At 48.5% G+C, this 10,487-nt stretch overlaps 1 protein-coding gene across 1 annotated transcript in view; it reads left to right on the top strand.

Annotated features, from left to right (window-relative positions):
- PSTPIP2 (proline-serine-threonine phosphatase interacting protein 2) overlaps window positions 1–8,032 on the top strand; it is a 21,226-nt gene extending 13,194 nt beyond the window's left edge. Inside the window, exons 4-13 of the mRNA XM_026865853.1 lie at window positions 744–873; window positions 1,335–1,433; window positions 1,635–1,680; window positions 2,064–2,143; window positions 3,713–3,811; window positions 4,331–4,427; window positions 4,739–4,820; window positions 5,809–5,843; window positions 6,371–6,428; window positions 6,624–8,032. Of these exons, the coding sequence (XP_026721654.1) occupies window positions 744–873; window positions 1,335–1,433; window positions 1,635–1,680; window positions 2,064–2,143; window positions 3,713–3,811; window positions 4,331–4,427; window positions 4,739–4,820; window positions 5,809–5,843; window positions 6,371–6,420 (718 nt within the window). The 3' untranslated portion in view covers window positions 6,421–6,428; window positions 6,624–8,032. The remainder of the gene's footprint in view (window positions 1–743; window positions 874–1,334; window positions 1,434–1,634; window positions 1,681–2,063; window positions 2,144–3,712; window positions 3,812–4,330; window positions 4,428–4,738; window positions 4,821–5,808; window positions 5,844–6,370; window positions 6,429–6,623) is intronic.
- Window positions 8,033–10,487: the final 2,455 nt, after the last annotated feature.

Below are 10,487 nucleotides of genomic sequence, written 5' to 3'. Positions count from 1 at the left end.
TCAGATCCCTTCCCTGTCCCTGCTGGCCACGCCAGTGCTGACACAAGCCAGGATGCTGTTGGCCTTCTTGGCCCCCTGGGCACACTGCTGGCTCCTGTTCAGCCAGCTGTTGACCAACACCCCCAGATCCTTTTCTCCCAGACAGCTCTCCAGCCACTCTCCCCCAAGCCTGTATTGTTGCAGGGGGTTGTTGTGACCCAAGTACAGGACCCAGCATTTGGCCTTGTTGAACCTCACACAATCAGCCTTGGCCCATCGATCCAGCCTGTCCTGATCCCTTTGTAGATCCTTCCTACCCTCAAGCAGATCAACCCTCCCACACAACATGGTGTCATCTGCAAACTGACTGAGGGTGCACTCAATCCCTTCACCCAGATCACTGATAGAGATATTACAGAACTGGCCCCAGTATAGTGCTGTATGATTCCCATAGGGTCTGCTAAATTTGACAAGCCTTTTAAGTTCTTTTGGCTTGAGATTCCTTTGTCTGGAAAATGAGGAAAACCTGCTAGAACCTGGGGCTGGTTTGGACCTTGCAGAGGGGAGTGGACTTCCCAATTTTGCCATACCATGTGGAGTCAATACAGTCATGCGTATTTCTGGGACTGCATTTGTAGGCCACACCAGTGAAAGCTTAGATAGAATCATAGAAAGATGAATATCTCAGATGGGTTCTGTGAAGATGGTTTGGGTAGAAGAGGGTCCTTAGACCTATCTCAGTCTGTGCCTCTTCCTTTTCTAAGCTACACAGTTCATCCTGGAGCTTTGATGGTCAGTGATGTGCTGACTCTGGATCTGTTATCTCCACAGATAGAGCTGATAATGGAGGCAATTCACAAAAACAGGAATTTGCAGTACAAGAAGACCATGGAGGTAAAGCAACATGCTGCTGTTTTTTGTTGCATGGGTTAATGCTGTTGACATGCACATGCATGGTGCTGGGGCAGACTTAAATGTGAATGTTTTTCTCCCCTGCTACAAGTCCCTATGATGTGTCTGCATGAGTGGTGTGCAGGGCATGCTCAGCAAAATTGAAGAGTATAAGTCGGACATGTCTGGTGTTAGCCTTGCAGTGCTTGATAAAAGTAATTTAGATGTCATGGGCTTGATTGCCATGAGCTTTTCATCTTGAGTGAAGAGCAGCTTGTCTTGTAAGCTGGGTTTTGCCCAAACAGTAGGGCACCCAGGACCTTGTGTGCCATCCCCTGCTCAGCTGTCAGCCTGTGCCTGCCTCTTCACTCGTAGGCTGTGCTTTCTTCCAAAGCCTCTCGTGTCCTGTACTTGCATCTCATTGCTTGCTGACACGTTCCTGCCCCCTTTGGTGGCTCTCCTAGGCCAAGCGGCTCTACGAGCAGCGCTGCAGGGATAAGGATGAGGCGGAACAGGCTGTGCACCGCAACGCAAACCTGGTGACGCAGAAGCAGCAGGAGAAGGTACAGAGAGGGGGGTGGCCGTGGGGCAGGAGGAGAAAATGGTGTCTCTTCTTGCAACTCTCCTGTCTCATGTCTCTTTTCCCAGCTCTGGGATTTGGGGTGACATGGGAGGGCTGGTGATGTTCCCTGGTTGGGCTGCAGAGCTGCTGGTGATGCACCAAGGCTCTCCTCTACTTTTCTTCTCTCTCCCGTTTTTGGCAGCTCTTTCTGAAGCTGGCTCAGACGAAATCAGCTCTGGAGGACTCTGGTGAGTGTGGAAACGGCCGCGTTTGGAGGGAGAGGGCAGTGTTTCCTGGGTCAGGGGGGTTGTGAAGCTGTGGCAAGGTTCTTGGCTAAACTCCAGCTCTTGGGTCAGTCATGACTCCTCAGAAACATGTACCCAAGATGCCAGAGGTGGGCACCTACTCTGGAGAAGCCTTCGTGGTCCCACCAAGGCTGCGCCCATGGCATGACCCTCCGCTGTGCTGTGCAGCTCTCTGTTCCCTTGCAGTGCCCACTCATAGCTGAGCTCATACGTTACTGCTGATTTCTCCATGACATCTCAGGCATTTCGGGCTTCACATATTACCTTCTCGTGAAGGTTTCTTTTTAATGAATGTTAATCAGATGACAATGTGATTTCTCTTGCAGACCGGAGTTACCAGCAGAACGTTACCACACTGGAGAAGATTCGGGAAGAATGGCAGAAAGAGCACATCAAAGCTTGCGAGGTAAATGCCCCAGAACACCTTCACATGGCAGTGTAGTCCTCTGGATGTCCATCCCCTTGCTGCGGAGGTCAGAGACAGAGCAGATTTGCCTTCTGTGTATTCCTCTGGCAGGTGTGGCAGCTAACCCTGCATTTGTCTCACACTTGGCTTCCAGATTCAATGACCCACTACTCTGAGGTTTCTATTGTTTCTTTGGTTTTATTTTTTTCTTCCACCACCTTTTAAAACTGACAGTCAATGCACTAAGTAGTGACATTTTTGCCCATTACCTGCCTGCACGTTCAGTGTTGCCATTGTCTTGAACAGTCATGGTCATGGTCACCTCTGCACACCTGGTGACTTGAGGCCAACACGTGCTGGAGCTGCAAGACCATGCAGCAGACTGAAACTCTGAAAGACTTTAAATGACTTTGCAGCAAAGGCTGGTGGCAGGCTGCGGGTGCAGGGTCGGTGAAGTCATCCTCATGAACCAGAAGCCCTTTGCCTTTTAGCTTACAGACCACGTGGTACTGTGGGAACCCCTCTGAGTGGTTCTATCCGCCTAAAACAGACTGTCTCATAGCGAAGTGGTCTAGAAAGGATTATTTGCACATACTGGGGAAGTCCAGAGCTGGTGGTGAGAGGACTGCACATGCAGCTGCTCTGCTGCTGACCTGTTCCTTGCAGCCGCCTGTGATCTGTGACCAACAGTAGACAGGGACTGCAGAGTTCCAGGTTTTATCTGAGGTCTGCTGCAAGCTTGTAAAAGGTCTGTCCATCCCCAGCCACACTCATGTCTTCCCAAGCTATTTCTCCTCAGGCTTCTATTTTACTTTTTCTTTAGAAGTGGAATTTTCTGTCTCTTCCACGCGGTGTGTGCTGGTGTGCTTTTGATGTCTGAGGTCTCCAGAAGCCTCCCTCATAGTGGGGTATGAGAAGCAGTAGTTTCGGTTCTGCAGGTGGATCATGTGCAGGTTTTCTCCTTGGTGTGTTGCAAAGGTCATGACTGATAATAAGTGCATACATACACTTGGGATGAAAGGTTATCTTTCATGGAAATGTATAAAGGCATGTGAAATTGAGGTCTACCAGACAGCAGACTTCAAAATACTTGGGTTTAAACCCGCTTGGAAAAGGTCTGGGCAGGAAACAGGGAGAAGACCAACCAGTCAATGCCTCTGTTTTTATACAACCCCAATGCTTTTTTATTGCTCCGTACCTGTGGGAATGAAGTGAGCTGGGTCCGCAGGACCATGGGATGCATAGGGAACATACATTGCCTTTAGAAGCTGGTTTGGTCTCCCCAGAGGGTGCATTGTGCTGGGTGACCACATCCACATCGGTCCTGCAGACCTTCCCGAGCTTAGCACTCATCTTTGAAATACCTGGTTTTGTCGACGGATGGTTTCTCCTATGGACAAACTGGAGGACCCGTGGTTTCCATGTTTCCTACAGGATACCACCACCACCTGCTGTTCAGTGAGGACAGTTGTCTTTATAGCCATACTTGGGGATGAGAAACATTCAGAATACAAAAAGATTTGCTCTTGTTTTAAAGACATTAGGGCTGGTTTATCTGTGTCATTACAGTTCTTCGAAACTCAGGAGTGCGAGCGGATCAACTACTTCCGCAATGCCCTCTGGCTTCACGTCAACCAGCTCTCCCAGGACTGTGTCCAGAATGACGAGGTATGTCAAATGAAGATCTCTCCATACTTTAATTTTTCAGAGCCCAATTTGCTTTCCTGTGCACTGAGCTGTGTTATGTCTGAGTTGGGCTGTGGCCTTTGATCAGCCAGCAGACATCCCCATGAGTGTGCAGGCAGAAAGTTTTGGTCAGAATGCTTGAGGATGAGGTTTCCTCTGGGATTCCCACATTTTCTGAGGGTGGTGAGGTACTGGCACAGGTTGCCCTGTAAGGTTGTAGATGCTCCATCCCTGGAAACATTCAAGGTCAGGTTGGATGGGGTTTTGAGCAACCTGATCTAGCTGAAGACATCCCTGCTTATTGCAGGGGGGTTGGACAAGATAATCTTTAAAGGTCCCTTCCAACCCAAACCATTCTGTGATTCTATGATTCCCCTACCATTGACACTTCTGTCCTGGATGAGCACAGGTTTTTTACCCCATGTGTGATAAACGATTGGAATAAAACCTTTTGTTTTTTGAGCTGATGTCTAGAAATGATTTTTCTTTTCTCTTTGGCAGAAATATGAGGAAATCCGCAAGAGTTTAGAAATGTGCAGTATTGAGAAGGATATTGATTTTTTTGTAAGTTTACGCAAAACTGGAAGTTTGGCTCCAGGTAAGAGTTCAGTACAATCTCACAAAGTAGTGCTGACTTCCTTGTACTTCTCTTGGAGCTGCTGCTCTGATCAGCATCAGTTTAGATGCAAAAAACATTGATACTGCAACATCCCTTCTTTCACTCACTGACACACAGCACTAGTCTGCCACTTATCCCCAGTCACTGAAGATAATAGCCTCTTTCTGTAACTTTTGATTTCCCGATTAGGCATTTTCCCAGAGAGAGGAAAGACTTAGCAGCTGAATGTTAGTATCAAAGTAGTTTATGACTACAAAAGGTCTGACTTTACTATTGTTAACTTCTCCTAGCTCCTGTTGTTTATGAAAACTACTATAATACACAGAGAAATGCAACTCCTGTGAGAAGTCCAGTTCCTGTACCTATATCAAGGTAAGGGACATTAACATATACAATTGCTATCGCAGATGATGCTCTCCCCCAAAACTCCCATAATTTGTTGCTTTCAGTCTATGGGAGGCTTGTCTTGGGAGTATTAGAGGAAAATATTTCCCATGCTATGTAGTCCAACACAGCAGGAGTTATGCCAATGTGCTGCCTACTACAAGCTGTTCAAAAACTTCCTTAAGCCCAGTCAGAGGTTTTTGCTCCCCCTGTTGGGGTTATTTCTCCCTTCTCGTGGTTGTGACTCTTATTCTGAAAGTGCTTGTGGTGAGGGTCTGCTGATTTTTTCTTGTACCAAGCCTATTCCAGAAGTCCTTTGTGTGGAAATGAGAGGCTGCGGTGCTTGGACCCTGAGTGTCATGTCTTGCTCTCCCTGGGAACTATCTGAGCTACCTTTCAGAGCAGCCTTTGATACCAGAACAAATCCTTCTGAGCTTCCCTGCATGGTTCTCCATGTGGTCTGTCTATCTGAGGAGAGGTCGATCGATTAAAACTGTGCATGGGTAGAGGGAGGAACAGCAGAGCCTGGGACAGAAGCTGGGCAGGGAGGACGTGGTGAAGGATGCTTCTGCCAGAGGGGGCAGATGACGATTCAAGGCTGAAGACTGTTGCTAAAGATGAGTGTGCCACTTTGACTGTCACACTGGGAGAGGAGTCATGTCTAATTATGGCTTCCTGATGTCTCACTCTGGGCAAAGGCATGTAAAAAGGCATGCTCTGAGGCTCCCTTGTGAATATTTCCCGAACTTAATGCTTTTTCATTACTTTTTCATCTCCCTCACCGTATCAGCTTCAATTTCCATGTTTGCCAAGCAGCCTGTTGGTGGTGAGCCCACCATGACACACCTTGGTAACAGGTCTCCATAAAGCCCAGCCTGGCCAAACCTCTTGCCCGCCCACCAGCTCTGGGAGGGCTGTTGGGGAGCCCAGGGCCAGGGCAATGCAGATCCGCATCTCTGTGTTTCCTTCTGTGCAGGAGGGGACCTCTACCCACCCCGACCAGTGCACCAGGTGAGTTACTTGCTTTATGGGGTTTCTGGCCCCACAGAGGAACTCTCTGCTTTTGCTCTTCCTCATCAGATCATGAGCTGTCTAAAGGGATGGCTTTAGGTGAAGCTCTTAGGCTCTAAGTCCAGTCCCCACTGTCATGCTGGGAGGTTAGGCACTGACTCTGGAGGCAAGGTTTCATCTGGGAGAAGTTCTGGTCGAAGCGCTGCATGTGGGCATTTCTGAAGCTTAAGGATGTCTACGCTTGGGATCCCACCAGTATCTGCAGTTTGGGCCTTTCTGTGCTTCAACAGCATGAGCTGTATCGTTCCCAGGGTCACTTCAGTGATGGGATACTGCAGCGGGACTTGGTAAAATGAGGTCCTGCTTTGGCTCTTTGGCAAATCAAGTCATCTCTTTGAGCTTCATTCACCCCTGCTTCCCATCCCTTCAACATGGGTGGCCAGTATGTGGTGTTTCTGTCCTGTGTAAAGTGATGTAACGAGCGCTTCTCATGAGCAAACCTAATTTTTTTGTACTCTATGTCTCAGGTGAGCCTGATTATGCCACAGTTGATGGCTACAGCTTGATACATCACTAATAGCCACAGTAAGTACTCACATTTGGTGGAGAAAGGGTATAATGGGATGTAGCTACACAGAGGAAGGACAGTGGAGAAAGAAAGGCCACTGGTTAAGGCATGACATTTTGAGGTGGGTGACTGGGAGCGATGATCATGTCAGCCCTCCCATCGCCTGTCTGAGATGGAGCTGTGGTTTAGGTGCTGTTGATCCTGTTCTGTAGGTTCTCCAGGCAGAAGACACTGTCAGACTGGACAGCATGGCAGAGGTGGTGTTTCCAGTTATTCCCAGCTGTGCAGAGCTGAAGTGCTTCTCCATTTTAAAAAATTATTTAAAGACTCTGATAATTACTTGTACATTCAGAAAGTGCCTACTAAAAATCTGTACCTTTGATCAGCCAACTCCTTCAGTGGATATCCCATCTTCACACTCAGGAAGAAAAGGAATACAAGCCATGGACCCAGACACAGGGATGATCTGTGTCAGAAGAAGTTTTTGATTTGAAGTTCTCCTCAAGTGTAGCCATCTAGAAGAGGCTGGAGCCTCCCACTCCCCAGATAACTTAAGAAGTCATACATGCTGAGCGGAGCGCTGTGTGAAGTTTTGGGCATGCTGGCTTGTGTTCAGGGCATATGTATTCCACTCAGATCTCAGATTACACTTCTCCTCGTTTCTGAAGTCTTTCATTAATGATGATTACACTTATAATTTAGGTTTAATTTAGCTCGTGTCTCTCAGGGCACTTACTTAGAGGAGCACCAACAGTTAGACCATGTGTCTGGCTCAGCTGTAGATGTGCTCCAGGCTTAAGCGCTGCTACTGGAAGCTGACTTGCATCTTGCCTGGTGCAGCACTCCACAGTGCAGCTACCTAGTGAGAGGCTGTGCCGCCACAAACACACTGAAAAGTGCTGCACCTTGTAACATTGTTGGGGATCTGAAGGATGCCGGTCAGCTTTTCCAACCACCTCTGCAACAAGGGGCTTGCATTTTTTTTTAGGTTCATAGTATAGTTTGTCCCTGATAGGCTCTGAAAACCCCCATTTGATTAACTTCTGGGAATCCCTAAACTGTGGACTTGTTCTGACTGTGCACCAGTGGAAACAAACATAGCTGCTAACGCTGGGCTGGAGCCATGAAACTCGTTTTCTGAACAAGTCTCCTCAAAGTTTCTGCCCTTTATGTTACCATGTATATGATACAGCTTTGATTCAGAAGCTCCCATGCCTCAGGGCTGCTGGTCTCTCTGAAGTCCCTGTGTGCAGCGTTGCTTAACAGCTCCTCAGTGCCTTATGACACTGGACACAGGGACACAGGACATGAAGACAGAGTTTAGCTGTCTAAACCTGGTTCCAGGTGACTAACGTTGGAGCAACAGGAGCTGCTAGTTGTATGATGCTCTTCAAGTTGAATCTGCATGATTTCAGTCTATGCCTAAGCTCCCCAGTCCCTGGGGCTTTTACTGTATTTCCTTGTGCAGAGAAGATCACAGTGAGCTTTAACATCTGTCCTGCTGCATTATAATGAACTATGCAAAGTGCACATGTCAAGGAACCAGTTGTCCTGTTTTATTTCTGAAAGACCAAGCGTACAAATATTCTTCTAAAGGAGCCTGCTGTAGTCTTAGTTCTTTAAATACATATTATAAAAATAAGTTTTGAGACTTGTGTGCTGGATATGTGTGGGGTTTTTTTGTTTGTTTGTTTGTTTGTTTTGTTTTGTTTTGTTTTTTTCTGAAGGTTGTCACGTTCACTGTCTGTCGGGGCTGGGGCTGGTACACCTTCAAAGCACCCTAGGTGTTCGGGTTTTGTGAGTTGCCTCTCCTGGAAGGAAGCCTACAGAGCATATCCTTGCTCAGCCTTTATTTCAGTGCTGCTCTGTACCAAGACAGCTGTGGGAGAGAACACTCCAAGGAGGGCTGGCATGAGAACAAGTACTTGTGATTAGCCATCAACTGCACACCACATAGGGCTGAAAGGGTATCTACTCTGCAATACATTGCAGAGTTTCTTTATTGGGATTTTTCAGCTGACTGACCACAATAGATGGCGTCAGGCTTTTCTGGGTGTTGAGGAACCCAGTGAGGCTGCAACTTGGCTTGCACATTCACTAAATGCACAGAAGTAATCCTAATATAGGGGTGCTGGTTCCAATCTAAATACAACAACTCTTTGAATAGACCTAAAGCCAAGCAAACCCTGGCTTGGAAGAGGAGTGTCCAGACATGGAGACACTGGGAAGCAAGTCTGTGTGCCCATAAGTGCTGAAATGGCTTTTTGTCTTCTAACTTCCCTTGCCTGGTTGTCTTCCAAGTGGTGCTGGAGAATTTGGCCTGTTCCCAGGCACCTGTAGAGGAGCCTGGTCTCCTCCTGGGCCCCTATAGAAGTGCCTGGCCTCCCTACAGACCCTGATAAAGAAGCTGTGCCAGCTTCTCAGAGCAGTGTTGTCCACACAGCTCCTCTGGTCCCTTTCAAGGGTGCCCCACAGGGAGAGAGAGACAACAAATGCCTTGATAACGGCATTAATAGGACAGAATAAGAAGAGGAATACAGATAGCAAGTAAATCTTACATCCCTTCAGAAGCTGGGCAGCCTGCTTTTGGGCAGAGTCTGACAGAGCTCCCTCCCCCTTTTTGGCCTTTCAAGCCTGTGGGAATACAAGAGAAGATTGACGAGGAAGATTGCAAACATGCTGAAGTGACTTGTATTACAGCTGGGGTGACAAAACCCACATATATCATACTAACTGTTGTTTAGCTTTGTCTGCTTGACGTGTAGAACGTCTACATTTAGATAACATCGCCCTGGGATAGACTCAGGAGCACCTTATAAAAATTCCTTGAGATTCCTGCCCTGCAGTAGGAAAGCACAGTGGAAAACAACACATGCAAAAATCCTGGATATATACAGATGGAAGCAGCAGATTTTAGATCTTTTCTTTCTTGTCCTCTTTCTGGTTAGCAAGGACAGAGCTCCACAGTGCCTGCATCCCTGCTTGCATGCCTCTGCCCGGGTGCTGCTGCAGAGATCCCCCAGGTCGCGAGGTATCAAGAATGAATTTAGTGTTTGCATTTGATCCATGCATTTCAACATTGTGGTTGTTCCTGTAGCCTGCCTGTGTTGGCTCACACAGAGCCAATATGTAAATTACTTGCAAGAAGACATCTCTATTCGTAAATTATGTTCATGCAAGAACTTCTTGCTGCACTTCCAGATACAGGCAGGGCCAGGCAGGTGCTGTTATCGGCCGGTACTAAGCTGGACCTGCCTGCAGATTCCATTACCAAAAGCTGACTGACCTCATCCTGTGGCCAAGGAACTAGTGCAGTACAGCACAGCCTTGTGCCTGCTGTGAGGATCACTGGCTCCTGAACATGCAGCAGGGTCCTAGTCAGGGTCAACGTATCCCCTGCCTTGAGCCACATACAGTTTACATTTCCCACAGGTATTGTAAACTATAGATTATGTTAATAATATACGGGCTTCTCAAGCCCTAAGTACAAGGTCCAGTAGAGTGGACACTGCCTGTTCGAGATCATTAACTCCTCAACTAAGATGTCTTTTGCAAGGTGGGCCTGAGCTCTGTGTGGCTCACCTGTCTGGGAAATGGGACTTCTGCTGCCAGCGGTACCTGGGTTTGGCTCCAGCTGCAGCTCCCTGGGGACGGCTGGGTGCCAGGGCAGGGATGAGAAGGGGCTGTGGTGCCTGCCACCCCCGGACTGAGCCAGCAGCCCTGCTGAGGCTGGAGGAGCCTCAGGCACTACAGGACAGGCTGCCGTGTTCCATCTGCCCCTCCAGGTCCTGCTACAGCACAGGCAGAAAAGAACTCACACCCCCCATCCTCAGTAGTAGGGGCTTGGCTTCTCACCTCCCGCTCCCCCTTGCCGAGAAGCCTCACCTCCCTGTAGGTCCTTACAGGAGAGTCTGGCCTCCTCCTGATCCCCTATAGAGAAGCCTGGCCTCCCCCCAAATCCTCATAGGGGATCCTGGCCTCCTCCCGGGCCCCTATAGAGAAGCCCGGCCTCCCCACAGGTCCCTTACGAAGGAGCCTGCCCTCCCCCGGGCCCCCGTGGAAGACCCGCCCTCCCG

This window comes from Athene cunicularia (genome assembly GCF_003259725.1).
Source record: "Athene cunicularia isolate RWA chromosome Z unlocalized genomic scaffold, athCun1 chrZ_part1, whole genome shotgun sequence".
Taxonomy (NCBI): domain Eukaryota; kingdom Metazoa; phylum Chordata; class Aves; order Strigiformes; family Strigidae; genus Athene; species Athene cunicularia.
Note: the sequence above shows the minus strand (reverse complement) of the source record. Positions and strands in the feature narration are given on the sequence as shown.